The 16,921-nt window shown below is 47.0% G+C and overlaps 4 protein-coding genes across 4 annotated transcripts; 1 reads left to right on the top strand and 3 right to left on the bottom strand.

Moving 5' to 3' along the window:
* Window positions 1-105: 105 nt before the first annotated feature.
* Window positions 106-3,683, bottom strand: F5147DRAFT_665983 (dihydroxy-acid and 6-phosphogluconate dehydratase). The gene is made up of 23 exons (XM_041435147.1): window positions 3,579-3,683; window positions 3,120-3,525; window positions 2,981-3,059; window positions 2,901-2,925; window positions 2,802-2,845; window positions 2,724-2,751; window positions 2,650-2,672; window positions 2,519-2,598; window positions 2,447-2,472; window positions 2,382-2,394; window positions 2,289-2,328; window positions 2,225-2,233; window positions 1,962-2,166; window positions 1,819-1,912; window positions 1,692-1,771; window positions 1,396-1,639; window positions 1,049-1,343; window positions 967-989; window positions 808-910; window positions 750-756; window positions 600-695; window positions 336-544; window positions 106-283 (listed from the first exon to the last, which is right to left on the bottom strand). The coding sequence occupies exons 2-23, from the start codon at window positions 3,206-3,208 to the stop codon at window positions 254-256; spliced, it is 1,842 nt and encodes a 613-aa protein (XP_041299751.1). The 5' UTR covers window positions 3,209-3,525; window positions 3,579-3,683; the 3' UTR covers window positions 106-253.
* A 791-nt stretch (window positions 3,684-4,474) lies between these two features.
* F5147DRAFT_832516 (uncharacterized protein) lies at window positions 4,475-5,462 on the bottom strand (the record flags this gene model as incomplete). Its single annotated transcript, XM_041443815.1, has 6 exons — window positions 5,435-5,462; window positions 5,320-5,379; window positions 5,127-5,261; window positions 4,841-5,075; window positions 4,733-4,784; window positions 4,475-4,678 (listed from the first exon to the last, which is right to left on the bottom strand). Exons 2-6 carry the CDS (start codon window positions 5,327-5,329, stop codon window positions 4,475-4,477), a joined length of 636 nt encoding a protein of 211 aa, XP_041299750.1. The 5' UTR covers window positions 5,330-5,379; window positions 5,435-5,462.
* Window positions 5,463-12,355: 6,893 nt separating this feature from the next.
* F5147DRAFT_665963 (uncharacterized protein) lies at window positions 12,356-15,104 on the bottom strand. The gene is made up of 10 exons (XM_041435146.1): window positions 14,893-15,104; window positions 14,811-14,840; window positions 14,439-14,760; window positions 14,074-14,386; window positions 13,796-14,025; window positions 13,474-13,748; window positions 13,110-13,418; window positions 12,921-13,056; window positions 12,737-12,867; window positions 12,356-12,680 (listed from the first exon to the last, which is right to left on the bottom strand). Exons 1-10 carry the CDS (start codon window positions 14,992-14,994, stop codon window positions 12,597-12,599), a joined length of 1,932 nt encoding a protein of 643 aa, XP_041299749.1. The 5' UTR covers window positions 14,995-15,104; the 3' UTR covers window positions 12,356-12,596.
* A 44-nt stretch (window positions 15,105-15,148) lies between these two features.
* Window positions 15,149-16,858, top strand: F5147DRAFT_665960 (uncharacterized protein). The gene is made up of 3 exons (XM_041435145.1): window positions 15,149-15,379; window positions 15,434-16,089; window positions 16,161-16,858. Exons 2-3 carry the CDS (start codon window positions 15,450-15,452, stop codon window positions 16,715-16,717), a joined length of 1,197 nt encoding a protein of 398 aa, XP_041299748.1. The 5' UTR covers window positions 15,149-15,379; window positions 15,434-15,449; the 3' UTR covers window positions 16,718-16,858.
* Window positions 16,859-16,921: the final 63 nt, after the last annotated feature.

Raw genomic sequence — 16,921 nt, 5'->3', positions numbered from 1 at the left:
TGTCCAGCCGTTATGTTATGACTTACAAGGTTTATGCTTGGATCGTACGTTTATGTAGTGCGGCGGGGTAATCACAGCATCGTCTCTTCAAATCCAGACCCCTGATTGTACCAATATAGAGGCCCAAAATCATGTGGAATATTCGACTTCTGTATTTACAATAATTTCACATGTTTGACTTGACGCGTAATGTTTATTGATCACGTTGCTCAATTGTTTCGCTACCCTCTCATATACCGTGACAAAAGGCATCTCAGTCGCAGTAGGCTCCTTCATTAGCAGGCTGTAAATCATGGTCAGCAAGCGAGGTTGGATCATCAAACTGAGGCTCTTACAGCAACATCACGGGCGTATCGGAACAAGATACCTCTCCGCTCCCTGAGGGCACTCTTGCCTGAGACTTCCCATACTTTTCTTCGGCGTACTTTCTCTTCTTCGCCCACTAGCCAGTCGATGGTCCTACTCTTTGCGTCGATGGCAATGAGATCGCCGTCTTCCACAAGAGCAATTGGACCACCGAGGGTTGCCTCAGGGACGACGTGACCTGGTAGATCGGAAGTAAGCCTTTGTCTTCAAGTGAAGTTGCGTAAAAGACGCACCAATGATGAAACCTCTGGATGCTCCAGAAAAACGACCATCCGTGATCAGCGCAGTCGAGTTGCCCAGCCCAGCACCCATAAGAGCGGCGGTGGGACCTGTGCGTAAAAGGATTAGGAGGACTCTAAGGCTCGTTCAAAATACAACTGTACCCAGCATCTGCAATTAAATGTGAGCACGCAAGAACTAATGTCAAGGATAACATCCAACCTCTGGCATTCCTGGCCCGCCTTTCGGTCCTTGGTATCTGAATATCAAGACCATTCCATGCTTGATGTCTCCGCGCTCAAGTGCAGGATAAAAGTCGTGCACACTTAAAGATGAAGTATATGAGGCAAGCTAACCATAAGGTTTCGCGTTACACCGTACCTATCAAAGCATTTGGCGACACCCTGAACCGCCACAGTATCCGTTAGCTATGACATGGAATCAACAAATAACCATGAATCACCTCAAAGCGCAAACCCTCCTTCCCTGTAAGCTTGGCGACAGCGGTTCCAGGAGCCAAGCTACCTTTGAGAATAGTCAAATGACCAGAGGGTTTAATGGGATCGTCCAGCTTCTTGATGACGTCTTGTGTATCAAAGTCGAGCTCCGGAACATCCACGAGGTTTTCAGCGAGGGTCTTTCCGGTAACAGTCATCTGGCTACCATCGATGAGATTGGTGTTCTTGAGAAGGTATTTGATAATTGCTGGTATGCCACCAATTTTGTGAATGTCTTCCATATAATACTTTCCAGATGGCCTGACGATGTTTACTGTGAGAGAACGCAATCGAATCATGAATACGAAAGTACTTCAAATCGGCAAGGTACGGAGTCCTGTCTGAAATCATCTGGAAGTCGTCGATGGTTAAGGGAACATCGGCGGCACGGGCTATAGCCAGCAAGTGAAGAACAGCGTTCGTTGAGCCACCAAGGACGTTGACGATAGTGATTGCATTCAGGAAAGATTGACGGGTGAGGATATCTCTGGGCTTCAAATCAAGCTCCAGAAGACGTTTCATATACTTGGCAACTTTGAAGCATTCTTGTGCCTTCTCTGATACACGAATTCAAAATTTTACATGCAACATAAGTGTTTTCTAACTCACCAGGGTACATTGCTGGTGTGCTCGAGGAGTAGGGAAGTGACATGCCCAAGACTTCAAGAGCAGAGCTCATGGTGTTGGCCCTAGGACATATGAGGAGGTTTCTGTTTAAAAGCGACAGAACACGTACGTATACATACCACCACAGGCACCGGCGCCAGGACATGAATGTCTGACGACATCGAATCGCTCCTCATCATTGATGAGGCCAACAGCATAGGCACCTGACTCCAGCTCAAGGCTTTGGGAATTCGGAGTCGGATAACCACCCACCATAAGACTCGAAGGCGTCTGAGATGTTGACAGTCCCGCCTTTCTCGTATCCCATGGAAGGGCAGTCGACATGGCGCGTTCCGACCTGAATCGTACCACCGTACACGATAATGGTCGGCCTGTTGTGTCTAGCGGCGGCCATCAAGACACCGGGCATGTTCTTGTCACAACCTGGTATCGAGATATTGCCATCGTAATGTTGCGCCTTACAAAAATCAGATAACTTGAGCATCCAGAGGCTACCAAATGATGGAGCCTCTTACAAGTGTGACCTGATAAACAAAACCCAAATTAGCGTGAAATTAAAGCCTCAGCGAGGTCATTTACAGCTTCAATAGAATCCGCGATGAGATCACGACTTGGGAGTCTGGTATTACTACATCAACAAGATATCATACCAACGACTTTCATGATACGCACGAGTACCGCATCCCTGAATAGATGCAATCAGACATGCCAAAAGAAATTTATCAAAGACACCTTACCATCTGTTCCCATTGTAATAGCATCACTAGCTAGCTTCAGGACATACTCATTGAGAAGATGACCAGACACACCTAACACCAATGGTATTGAAGGTCAAGCCAACTAAACCTTCCTCCGTGCAACCCTCCTTGACTTTTTTGGACAAATCGAGCTTCACAGGTATCAGTTTACCGGACGCTCGCAAATGGGGAGCAAAACGCACGAGATGAGAGTTGCATGGATTACCTGCAAAGCACACATCAGCATCAACATAGCACACAGGTGTGGTATCATTACCTTCCCACCAGATGGGTGAAATACCGATCTAGTGAATAGTTAAGGCAATGTGAAAACCACAAGTGGTCATAAGCATACTTGAGGCTTTTCCATGTCTCCCTCTGTCAGACCGACGGCATATACTATATCACACCTTTATCAATCGCACGATGGATATCTTTCGGGGCAAGGACTTACACATAGCCTGGGCACCTCCCCGAGACTTCAAGCGCAGCGAACGTCAGCAAATGGAAGCAAGAGGGGCGAGTAGTCAATACCTTGTCTTGTGTCAACTGACAAGATATCTTGTTAAGTTTTGCCGGGGTGGGCGCCCCAGTAGGACGCGGGACGGAATGACTGGATATCATTGCGAGTAAGATATCATGATATCTATATCGCGGTGCGTGATCAACTTACATCTCTACTCCAGACATGACTGAGGTTGAATGAAGGTGGATGTTGATAGAGTCGCATATCACCACGTCTCTTATATTGAAGGCATGCATCGTTCTAGTCGGGCCGAATCAGCTTCGACCTCGACGTCCCATGACCCAGGAATGACCTGAGCCGAACAGATTATACACTATCAACTACGCCCACGACGGTCCGAAGCTGAGAATTAGGGATCCAGCCTTGCACGACAATGGTAAGTAGACTCATGACCAGTACTTCTGATAACCTCGAGCTACGTCACTCGACATTCTCGACATTCCGTGGTATTTATATCAGGCCAACCTTGGCCGTCTCGTGCTAGTGAATTACTAATAGTGGTCCGCTGGTAGGACGGATGGTAGTACGATGGGAAAGTCCTTGACAAGTTGGAGTGAGTTAGTACATGTCTTGACAGAAACGAGTCTGTATAACTAATGGTATTAGAAACTTTACCATAGAAGATAACAGACACTGAATGGTCAGTTGTCAACAGAAAACTTCGAGTAACAGTGCTTCAAAGACCCACCACGATGGAGGAGAAATAGAAATTTTCACAGGTGGTAAAGAGAAGCCACATTCGATCAGATGTGAGCTGACTCAGCCGAGTCCCGCACTGGGGCCCCGCCGGCATTACTGCACTGTACAGGCTCAGAAGGGACCAAGCTGTGACACTATGGTACTGTACAACTTTGACAGATCTGTGCAGTGCCAGAACATCGTATTTCACTGATGGTCACTTCGCCTCACTTGATCTAGATAAATACAAAGCTTGGAATGTAGCTAATGAAATCTATGCGACTTCCAGAATCTTGATTATCACCGCTCTTCGGATCTTTATTCCTCAATATTACTATCCTGTGTTGATTCATGCGACATATCAATATCTCACTGGTCACCAGCACCCACAGGTTTTTCTCCTTATTGGTCGTCGAGTCATCACGGTACACTTCATTCAAGTGATCAATCATTTGCTTGCCCTAGGAACGATTGTGATCGGTGTATGCATGGATATCTGAACTCTGCATCTCGTTCGGCGCTTTACTCCGATGGTCGTGCTTAGCAGGGCTCCAACATAATATTTTGGTTGATGTTTGGGTGGTTGCACTGATTCTCGTTGTATTTGTATTTCAATATCGAGCATCAAATTTCAAAGACCGAATTGTTGCTAGACATTCTCGGCTTATCACTTGGTGTAAGCGTGGGTGGGTAGTTACTTGGTTTTAGTAGTGATACGACAAGAAATAGATAGACATACTTCGAAACACCATACGTTAAATAAATACCACGACGGATCCTCCACAAAACGTCTTCTCCTTGCAGACCACTCGCTAAGTACGTCCCTAAATGGTACTGCTAGTTGATACATGTACACGCTCCTGGAAGACAATCGAATTCATGCTAGTTTCTGCATCGGAGTCGACCACAAGTTTGGCGTTAAATTGTCGAGCGCTAAGGATGAGGCGTGGTCCCAGCACAAACATCTGTATGACCGATGAAATTTGAATAGCACCGCTGAGTACCCGAACTCCAATAGAATTTGAATTCTACAGAAATGATGAGCAGTGATTAACGCAGATGTCAGTGACAATTCGGCGCACCGATATTTCTGGAGAAAGAGTAACAAGCTGAAGACAGGAGACACCAATGAAGCTAATGTGTGTGGAACTTGAGCAGAAAAGATAGCCAGAGTCACATTACAAGCTTACCTTGCAAAATAAAGCACGTGAGATTGTATTAGCACTCTAAAACAGCCCCCAATGATCGATCCTGTCGGTGAGTTGAGTCGTCGCAGGTCACGGAACTGTTTTACAACAATCCAGACTGCAAGGCACAGTGTAAGGAACTCCCAAATACTGTTGAGCATCCAAACTATTGAAATGAGAAGCTGCTCCGAGTCCACAGCAGAATAACACATATGTGTACCAGAGAGTATCAACTCCTCTAGTGTTTATTTAATGAGCTGTGTTCTTCAAGTCAACAAGTAAAGCTTACCCGCTGGGCTAGACTTGAGTCCAATTGCCGTGATTACTCCACAGGCAATGTTGACAGCCAAGAAAATGATAACAAGGAAGACAAGCACGATTCTAGATTTTTGATACATGGCATACAACCGAGCAATTATGATGACTTGCATCGTGTTTCAGTCGAGTCGATACCACTGAGGTGTTGCAACTGGGTAACTCACCACCCAACATGGCAGCTACGGCCACGTTTGTCCAATTCACTGCATTGTATATAATATTACCTGAAACACCCAATTAGTGAACACCCTCGTACTAGGATCAAACACTCCGACTTACACCTATTGACTTATTATGTTGAGCCAAGTTTAATGGTTGGCATCTCACTCACCCCTACATATTAATGTGTTCATTGAACGGGGATGAGATGGTTGCGGAATACTTACTGCATCTGTCAGCGAGACCAATGGCATGATTCCTGTGTGTTGCCCAGTGAGAAGGATCGAACACAGTGCATATGATACATACGCAGAAAATTGGCACTGATTGTGAGAGATGAACTATTAGCACGGTGCTAATCTGTTGGCCTCGACACATACACAGAAAACGGTATTCCAATATATCGTATCTAGAACATCTTGGAGTCAGCATGACTTGCCAACCATGCTATAGCACAACAAGAGGTACGAACAACCAAATACAGCACGGTCATGAGGGACCAACGTTGCCTCTGTCGCGAATTCATTGTGTTCTCCTGTTTTCTTTTGATACAGACTCGTATTACTCACCCATATCAGTTCAATCTGTGATACCATTCTTAGCGAGTTGGCTGCTCCAGCGATAAAATAGACCCACCTCTTGGCCAACTGTTAGTACTGAAAATACTATGAGAATATCAGCAATTTTCGAACACTGTCCTGCTCACCCCAGTCGTATACCACGACGGCAGTGGCGGCAACTGCAACACCGCAAGTCAATGTTAGATCTAGATATCTTGATGCGACGAACCTATCCAATAGCTCAAAAAGATATTCAAATCGATTAGTGGCCACAAACTGGGACTATTTAAGACTACGGTCATATTCGAGGATGGGTGTATGAGCCAGTGGGGAATGTTGGTGGTGTAACGATGGCGTTCATGCTAGATATACTACTGTTAAGCGCTTCAGCGCTCGTAATGATAAGCCTTGTATCGCCGAAGTCTGCATGATGGATATTTGATCCCCCTCAAGACCCTCAGGATGATCGGGGGGAGAAAATATTGCGGTGCAAAATCAAATAAAAAGAAGCCTGGACAATTCAAAGTATGATAGTTTGATTTCCATACCAGTGTTACGGCGACTGCTTGAACACCAGGAAAGTTCCAGTGGTTGGTGGTATGCCACTGGTATCGGCAACTGAAGGTATGCATGAATGAATTATGCGGATTCAACGAACGTCACGTGACAATCGCAAATACCATCATCGAAGAGAACAGGAGCTGAATAGGAAAGTCAGCCATCTGCAGAAAACTTCGAGCGACAGTGACTTCATGATCAAAGACCCATCACGAAGTCTACTACATAGTACTGACTCGTAGGCTTGTAGCCAGAGACAGTGGCAAAGATAGAAGCAATTTGGATGACTAATTCCGACGGGAGCTGAGTCAGCTGCAGATGCATATTAAATATTATTCAATTATAAGGTCTACATCAACATTGTAATGTTCTCGCCTACGACGTTCGCTCCGCCGGTCGGATCTCTGATGGAAGCTACTTACCGTCCCCTGTTACCATCTCTATTCGTGACAATAGACCACTATCTCGTGATTTTGTCTACAGCACCGTGACTCAATTTCAAAGTAACATCGTGATTGAGTCACTTGAGTGGTGAGCTGGGCTCATGTGAGATAGGGCGTCTACGGGTCCCAAGTTCCCAACTATGAGCCCAGGATCCAGGCTGCACTCGAATGTCACCTGCAAGTATATTCCAGTAGCTGCAAGGGCACACAAGGTGTGATTATGTATTTTTCAAGTTCCTGTAATGCTAATGTGATGGTACAGGACGCGCGGCAGACTCTTAAAGACTGGAACAAGGGTCTGCATGTATCTCGCAGGGATCAAGTCAAGTCACATCAGCTCCTCCTTCTCTCTGAAGAGGAAGTTGTCAAGGATTGACTAACTCATGAATTCGGCTCTCGCGCATTGAGGAAGACGTCAAAACGAAGACATTCAACAGCTCGCTATGATCATACAAGCGCAAGGACGACCTTATCACTATCGCTGGCGCTCTTTTGCTACTTCGAGATGAGACAATAATTGAACTGACTGCACGAATCAAAGAACATCTTGCAGGAAATCCTGACTGTGCCAGCCAGCCAAGGTTCGCGAGATTTCTTGGGGGCAAACGAATGAGTGCCGCCACAGCGTCAGCAGTTTTAACTTCTAGCCAAGTGCAGAAATTGCCACCAGAACGTTCTGCACCTTCCAGTTCCTCCCAGCCTGGGCATACGCCACCACCACATTTCATTTCATACATGTGTTATCTTACACCGCTTTCAGTATGCTGTACCACTCGTGTGTCCACCACTGATTACACATGGAGTATCTGATTGCCCCGTATACTATGATGCACTCTATCATCCGCAATATCGCACCTAGCACTTGGTGACTTGCTTCCGTATAAGTAAGTTTCAGACATCGGGTTATGACTACTCTGTGCTTCTGCACCACTTGACTCCACATGCTCGCAGTCTAATTATTTAGTGCCTGAACACTGAGAACCCCAGAAAACAGGTCACCTGCAAAAGTAATCGGAGTGTGGTGTGTTTTGGTGTCTGGCCAGCGGCCCGGCGTCGGGCCAGAAGATATGGTACATGCAAAGACCAAGTGACCAATATATCTCTGCCAAGGGACTTGTCTCAAGGGGTGGGAGGCAATAAAGTATACTAAGCTGGTGCCAGAAGGGTGGAGAAATTCGGAGCATGCGGAAGCTGTCAGGATAAAGTTCTCGCCGACAGGTGAGCGACAATCTATTGATCAGAGAAACAGTGGCTTATACTACAGAGGGCTGCGCAGTGGTACGGAAGGAATGACATGGGCGAAATCTGAGGATGAGGGAGATCTTATGAGAGGACTCTAACAGATTTGCACATGCTGGTCGCGATCTCGTGACTTGTCCACAGGAATCGCTGCACGTGATCAGACGAGCTGCGGGCTAGCGCTGTTATGGTGTGAGTAAGTATGTATTGTCAGACAGTTTGTGATTGCTGCTTTGATCACTTACTTTTGTATTGCATTCCCATCGAGGTACTTAGGTACCTGAGCTTAGAAGTCAACTTCACATTGAAGCTCACCCACACACGTGTTTCGTGTCTTGAAGAAATCAAGATTACAATGGGCCAGCACGTTTGTCAAGTAGCCTGTACAAGGGCGCCGTCGCCATATTCTGATGCAGCTGTTTCCGGCAGGTATACTTTCATCTTATCGGATTTGTAGTACAAGTTGATTTCTCACCTCAGTGGCGCCCTGCAGCATTGATCACCCTGGATGGTGGCATGCACGTGCCACAGCTCTTCAGATTATCTTGTCGGACTGGAGCACAAACTGACTTTTTTAGTTACCTCCCTGCGCCCTGGGGCCCTGTAAACATATCATGATGGTGTTGACAATCCTGGGATTGACGGAAACGAATGCGCCGTCTACTTCTCATCTGGCCATTTTGGTCACTCCGACTTGCGGCGCCGCTGATAGTCAGCAATATAAAATGGCCCCTCTTCAGCTGGCTTTTCCTCCAGCAATCTGCTAATCATCAACTGCCTCACATACAAGGTGAGCTGTCTGATCTGAGCTCTCTGACCACGACACGACTAACACCCTCCTGCAGCTTAACCACACTCATAACCACCATGTACAACAACAACACCGAGCAATGCAACTGCGGCGTCGCCAAGTGAGTTTTACCTCGAGGCATTTGAATGACCTGATTCTGACTGTCTATCAACAGCTGCAACTGTCAGGCTGGTAGCTGCAGCTGCAAGAACTAAACATCACGCGCAAGTGCACTTGCCTTGCCGTATATATAAACATAATTATTTCCGAGTCTGCTGTTTGACGTGATTTGTGCCGTTTATATTGAAATGCCAGAGTTGTTCTAGTAAAGTGACATCGAGTCTTGATAAAGCTGACAGTAAAGACTGCACGGCACGTTGTCCGGAATTCTGAATGGCCTCGACGAACCCGCCACTCCAGGGATTTCTGCAATATTGTGACTGTCGTTTAATTTGCATGGTGCGGTATCCCCCGGGTCTAAACCAAATAACTCCACTAGTTGCGAGCACTTTCAAGATAGTTTGAGCATATTGGCACCCGGCGTATTGTATTAGGGGTTGATTGATCTGTCATCGAGCAACGTTTATGTGAACGTCAGCCGTCAAAGCCCCAAGATATTTTTGAAATACAGGATATTCAAGTTCGAATTTCTCGAGTCAAACTTTAGGTGCAAATGTATGCTATAGTTGAATATTATAAATACAGGGATGGCGATGGCAGACTCGTGACCAGTCTGACTATGCCATAGTAAGACAACATCTTTTGCTCCACTATCCCCATCGCGGAAAATGCGACAATGAATAGTAGAGTCCCTTGATCAATACCCACGATCTCATCCATTACGTAGAGAATATGATCGGCTTTCCGCCAGACAGCAGGGTCTTTGCCAATGTGGCTTTGCAATAATCACCGCAGGTGCCCATCCTCATTCTGCTTCGCGGAGGATGCGACCGGCTTTCCGTTAGACGGCAGGATCTCCATGGACATAGCTTTCCCTCTGCGAGGATCACAGCAAGGATGTTCTTTCCCATTCTGCTTTTCAGGCTCCCTGCGCATATTAACACCTACAAAGCCCGAGCGTTGTTAACAACACTCTAGAGCGGGGCTAATCTGCATCCAGACCAGATGATAATCAGTATGCGGGAGAGTGGGGTGATATTAACAGACAACTCACGTTTATATACTGCAATGAAGATGTACATGATCTGTCGCCAGAATAGTGGCCAACACATTTCCAAAGGTAATAGTAGTTGGTTCTCATCGAGGTCAAGACTTTTGATATTGCGCTCCACTGGCAGCCTGTCATCGCAAGGTGGGAATACTTTCCAGAGAAGGATATTCGTGGCGTCGTAATCGTAGAAGAAACTATCCTTATTATGCTAAATCTCTTTTTTGAGGTTATAGACGTCGTTCGTGGCTAACACCTTGACCGCGAAGATATGGTCACGAGTATCGCCTTTAATCTCTCATTGCTCTGTACCTCCAGTTCTGTTGAGGGTGTGACAGAGGTTTTCATGCCAGCAATGATCCTCTGCAAAGCAACTGATAGCAGACGAGGGGTCGCTAAGAGTAAAAAGTGGGCGGAGGCTCGTTGCAGTAGAAGAAGCAGGTACTATTGCAATTTCAATAGGTTTCATCGTCGCAGGTGAGTGCAGATACATAACAGAAGGCGGGAGTCTTGCTGTCCAGGAAGTCCGAGTCAGTGACGAGGAAGCGCGATTGGACGAAGAGAGGCGTTTGACTCGGAGGTGGCACAAAAGACTGGATCACAGACAGCAAGACCACGCGACGTACATAAACGAGGAGTTAAAGGACGAACGAGTTATGCTCGCGCATGTGGACCTGGGTCCTGCATGAATGGGAGCAAGAGAAGAGAAGGCCGCTAAATCCGTTGTACCGAATGTCTACATTAGGGTCAATTGGGGTCAAAAATTCAAAGCCTACTACATAGAAAGCACTCGTTTCAACGAACGTTACCGGCTGGCTGGTTCAGATCTAGATATTGTTCAGTGTACTCCCTTTGAGGCTAGCCTGTATAAAGTCTGGGTGTACTTCCAGAATGGGCCATCTGGGCAACGTCTGGTCTGTGATCGGAAAGTTCCAGGTGGTCAAAGTTCTGTCTGCATTGCAATTTGCAACCACTGCCCTGCCATCTACATCAGTCACCGTTACGCATCCATCCATGTCAACCATCATGCAAATCTCACCCTTGTCAAATTGCCGTCATCTAATTACTTGGAGGGAGGACACGGCAGCCGCAGACTGGGAGCTGCAGACAACAGCATGATATTGGCAGGCGGGTAGGAAATAGGCGAACACAGAGGAAGTGGTAGACAGACGGGCAAGCGTAAGAGACTCGCAGAGATCAGAAGAAATGGAGATAAAGATCTTGATGGCGGGCAGACGGGATGGAGGTTGGGCGGGGGTGATCGTGACATCATGCAGCGTCCTTGATTCGGCCAGACTTCCCTGCACTTTTTGAATCCGAGTTACCCACTGACAAGATACAAATTTGCATCCAGTTTGCATAGAGTCATAGACCTCACGCAGACTAACCAAATCCCGCATTTTTTGCTTCCTTCGATGATTATAGTAATTCAACGGAGACCATAGGACAACGAAGAACGCGATTGCGAAGAAAAACGATGCGAGGCTTCGGAATTTGGAGAGAGCTACATAGTAGAGTCAGTCCCGCCTGTTGCGCTTGACGATGGTGTGTTGGATTGTGCATGAGCATGCAAGTGACAAGTTCGAGCTCGAGGGTCATTCGGAATTCCGGACGATGTCGCAGTCTTTACTGTCAACTCTATCAAGAGACACTAAAGCAACTTTGGCATTTCAATACAACAAACAGTACAAGTCACGTCGAATAGCAAATATGTTTATGTTTATATACACGGCAAGGCAAGTGCACATGCGCGTGGTTTAGTTCTTGCAGCTGCAGCTACCAGCCTGGCAGTTGCAGCTGTTGACAGACGGTCAGAATCAGGTGATTGAAATGTCGCAAGAAAAACTCACTTGGCGACGCCGCAGTTGCATTGCTCGGTGTTGTTGTTGTACATGGTGGTTATGAGTGCGGTTAAGCTGCAGGAGGGTGTCAGTCGTGTCGTGGTCAGGGAGTTCAGAGCAGACAGCTCACCTTGTATGTGAGGTAGTTGATGATAGCAGATTGCTGGAGAAAAAGCCAGCTGAAGAGGGGCCATTTTATATCGCTAAACCAATATTAGCGCCTTGAGACCAAAACGGATAGATGCAGCCAAGTCCCCAAAATCCCACAAGGCGCAGCAGGGGAGGTAACTAAAAGAAGTTCGGCTATCTTTCCCAGCCCGCACATGTATACCGATCCAGGGTTCCCAACGTCACATGGCACTAGTATAGCTCATCGACTTCTTCAATGCTCCCATTAATCTGATAGCATAGATCCGGCCGGAGACTGCCGTATCACAACAGAGCCCCTATATAGGGTACCAACGTGTTTGTGGGTGAGTATGGGGCAAACTTAACATGCGTGCGAAGCCTGTGTGGACCCGTGCGAGAGCGGACCTCCATGTTGATATGTGCCCGAGAGCGAGATCCGAACATCTGAGCACTTGAGCCAACGAACACAGCACTATGGTCACTGATTGAATACAAGGAGCAAACAAAACTCCGATTACGGTCTACGTGTGGCGTCTATGCATGGGGCAAAATTACTAGAAATCAAATCCTTGCTGCCGGAAGGAATCCAAGTTTGACCGATTCTCAGGCTTAGCCAACTCCGCAAGATCATTGCGCTCCTGGAACAGCAAGGTTCAGCATGTCACATCTAGAAGATAGAACTGGATATAACCACCATCGAGATAAAGGCACGCCTCAGGGTCAACCACAACTGATCACTAGTTTGACCACCGCCTGTGGTTTCCTGCATACTAAGTGCACTTAGAAAGTGTTCAGCCGCTTCTTCGTGCGCTCCTATGTTAAGACCTACGTGTGAGATTAGCTCAAAACATGTGCAGGGGATTAACCAGAGGACACACATGCCACCCCAACGTTATAAATAACACGAGTGTAAGTAGGGCGCAAATTCAAAGCTTCCCTGTATGCTCCAAGGGCTTCCTCAGGTTTGTTCCCGTTGGAAAGACAGGATCCTAATCGGTTCCAGAGTACGTAATCCTGTTCGCCATTTATCAGTCACGATAAAATGTCAGCGGCCCGAACTTTCCTACCCCAGGACGCTGTGATAAGGCACTCTCGAAGCAATCCTTCGCACGTTCGTAGTCAATGGCTGCATAAAATAGCACTCCTAGGGCAATCTGAATATCAGGATCGACAATCCCTTGGTCATACTGCTGTCGTGCCAGGGTAAGGAAGGTTTCTGTAAGCTTATCATGCGAGTCCCATGCTGAATGTAAAGAGACAGCTCTTCGGATCTCATCTGATATCGGAAAATCGGGAAAACGTGCTCCTAGCCATCGCAATAACATATTATAAGCAGCCCGGTCATGTTGCTCATTGGTGTATGAGATCGCCAAGGACTGTAAACAATACGTCATGAGAGTGGGCTGGAAGAAGTTTCCAGATGATACACACCAGCATGCCCACTCCGTTGGCATTGGCAGCTTCTGATAAGCGAACACCTTCGATCAATGCACGCAAACCGAGGTCTTCGCGTTCATCCATGTTCCTGGTTTCGCCTAGAAGTATCCAGGCTTCATATCCGCCCTCGCCAAGCTCTCCTTTCTGGATAGCAGCTTCGAGTAGAAGAGCAGCTTCAGATAACGAACCACCCTGTTCCAAAAATGCTTTTGCTTCGCTCAGTGGCGACCGAGGGGACGAAGATGGATCAAGATATTTGTTGTTTGACTCTGTACAGCTTAACAAACGAGGGCGTGATGTATCGGATCCGACTCACCGAACACATATTCATCCAGAATGGGCATCCCATCATCGTTATACCTGGATTGGAGGGCACTCTCATTGAGATTTCCAAATCCGTCATTCCAAGCTTCTTGCATGGCTGTAGAGTAATCTTGGTCCAGCTCTTCGCGATCACGACTCATGAGCTGGTTGAATTGTGCTTCCCATTGGCCGATATCTTCTGCGGGAGGTGGTATATCCGAGTTTTGCAGGTGATCCCAAACGCTACAGAAAACTAAGTAGGCACGTAATAATAATAATAAGATGACAAACTCCTTGAAATCCCCGTTAGTCTTCAGTTCAGTATCTCCAAGTTTGACGTTCTTCATGGCCTGCTCTAAAGTAGCCGTATTATCGTCCAATTCGACAATCCTAGAGGCGGATTCTGATTGATTTTGCAACGAGGCAGCGTACTGGGCAAATGCAGCTTCATAATCAGCTTCGCGGGCTTTACCCTTCCCTTTATTCGCGTCTGCACTCAGGGGAGTAGCATTGAACCCCTGGAAGAACGGCTGTCCCATATTCCCATACAAACCCATGGGGGTTCCATACATCCCATGTGAACCAATGAATTGCTGTCTCTGAGCTGTACGCCTATTGTTGACTCAAAATCCAGAAGTTTACACAGGACAACTCACTTTCAGGCATCTGCATGGCAACAGAATGTTGCATGGCGGAACCGTTGATGGGCTGTTGCTGAGTACCGCTAAATTCATTTGCCCATGAGCTGTGGGCCGCATTGTTATGTATTAGAGGCTGATATCTTTCCCTGCTCCATGCTTCGTTGAGTTCCGGAAGTCTATTCATTTCCGCCATGCGAGCGAGTTCTGCCGGATGAAGATACGGAGGTGCAACAAGTGCGGGGCCACCTGATCTTTGCTGTCCTTCGAAGAACTGACGTGCCATTGCGACATCTTGTTCTGCGGCTTGAGCTGGAGCAGATCCCGGAAGGTGTTGGAGCTGATCGATGACATGAATACATCTCACGGTAAAATGTAGTGAAAGCTGACTCGGGAGGATGAAGGACCAGCTACACGATCCTGTTCGTAGTTGTTGTCAGATGAATTATGGATTTTGACACTGTTGACAGACCTGCTGTAAACTTCTGTCTCCTTCTGTGTGTTTCAGAACTTGCGACAGCGGGTTCAGCGGTACAGCACACTCAGATCCAGAAATCAAACCCTGCAGAGACATGGATGCTCAAGAATGTTTGGTGGAAATATGGGAGATAAATGCGGCTTTGACGCTTGGCTTGTGCTACTGATCACAGTAGCGCTTGCGGCAACTCGGAACGCCGAAATCACAGTACATCATACGTGGGAGTCAGGAATACGTAACTACTTGTAAACAACCACCGTGGCGCGGAGTTCAGCACTGGATATATAGCTCATCTCAAGCCTCAAGGCTCCATAGCTACTTCGCGAATTCGTAAATAAACATGATGCGGATATCATACGTATCAGAGCCGCCGTACGGTGGCGCAAGGCTGCTGACTACAAAGTACGTTTTACCAAAAGTTTCACAGCTTTGTCTACCTTCATCTACCCACCACAACCCACTTGCCAAATATTACTCGAGGGTGCGTTATCTTCATCCAGTTGCGAGCGATTCAGATACTGACTGTAGTCTTCAGTTGACTTTACAGCGATATGTCGCAAATCTCAGTCAAACACACCAATCGACGACAACCTCGACTTGCTCACGAATGTGCAGTAGGCGAATTATTCGGTCGCGCTCCAATCTATGACGCCATCTTCTCTTGCGTCTCGCCCCGCACGCTTGTACGCATTGGTTGCTGTTGTCGTGCTGCGTATGTTGCATCCAAGGACTTCTCTCATCGTGCCTACAACATCCACCGGCATCTTTCTCGGTATCTTTCCGAACCTCTTAATTTTCGCAGCTTACAAGCGCGTACCGGGACGCTTATTGCGGGCTCCAACGCACTTCAATTTCTGGATCGGTCGTTTTATCCCAAATCTGACATGGACCTTTACGTGCATCCAGGGCACGTGAGAGAAGTGTTGGACTATCTTGTTGAAAGAGAAGGATATAGGTTCAAGCCGGACTCGACTCAACCCCAGGATTACCGTGAAATCGTGTCTGATGAATGGGATGGTACTCAAATCCGCGACGAGTCCCCCGAAGATGACGAGCTCTTGCTATACTACCAAATCAGAGGAGTCGAATCTGTACTGACAATCGAGAAAAGTGGCCCAGATGGCCTTTTGAAGATCCAAATTATAGCATGCGAGACGAGCCCATTCGATGCCATTATAAATTTTCATTCCAGTGAGTTTCGAAATATTATAGGTTTAGTCTGCTGATTTCTGATCACGACGGACTTGCACATGTGCATACAGCCTGCGTTATGAACTTCATAGCCTTCGATGCCGCTTATTCTCTGTATCCAGTGGCGACTTTTGAAAAGAGAGATACTCTCTCAGTTTGGAGGGCGAGACCGCTGCATGACCTTACTGTCGTGATCAAGTACGGCGAACGCGGCTTCGCATGGATTTCCACACTACCGGGCGGTACTTCTCCACAAAATTCTGCCTTCCATCCTTTCACAGACCGCACCGTCGGAGACCGTTATACTTGGAAACTGCCTCTGGACACACGCGGGGTCGTTTTGCGTCCACAGATGAACCCTTCTTCTTCCATTTTCCAGTGCGATCCTGTCATCTACAACGGCTGGGCTTTGGAACGAGTACAACACGGAATGGGCACCGTCTACAAGGCAATCAAATCGTCGGTTTTCCGGTACAACTACACGACTACCAACTACAAGCTGAACTTCAAGCTTTGGTTGTTTGCAATCGAACAGGGCTTTTTGAGTCGCATACTACTGCAAAATAATTTGCTGGACAAGGAGAGCTGGCCGTGGTGCGTTGACACTATTGTCGCTTATGCTTTATGAAGTTTGACTTTGATTCGTCTATGAAGGTTCGACACTGAGATTGCCAGTTCCTGGGAAACTTTTAAGGATGATTTTCTGTCCTTCATTCGACGGGATTCCACTTGATACAAGACTTCCTTCATACCACTTGACAGTTCTGACATTATGATATGATGTTGTTGAAGCTGAGTAACCCGTCAGTTCCTTTCGTGTAACGTTCCACTC

This window comes from Suillus discolor, assembly GCF_016758755.1.
Source record: "Suillus discolor strain FC423 chromosome Unknown F5147scaffold_2, whole genome shotgun sequence".
Taxonomy (NCBI): Eukaryota; Fungi; Basidiomycota; class Agaricomycetes; order Boletales; family Suillaceae; genus Suillus; species Suillus discolor.
This window is presented reverse-complemented; position numbering and strand designations above follow the sequence as displayed.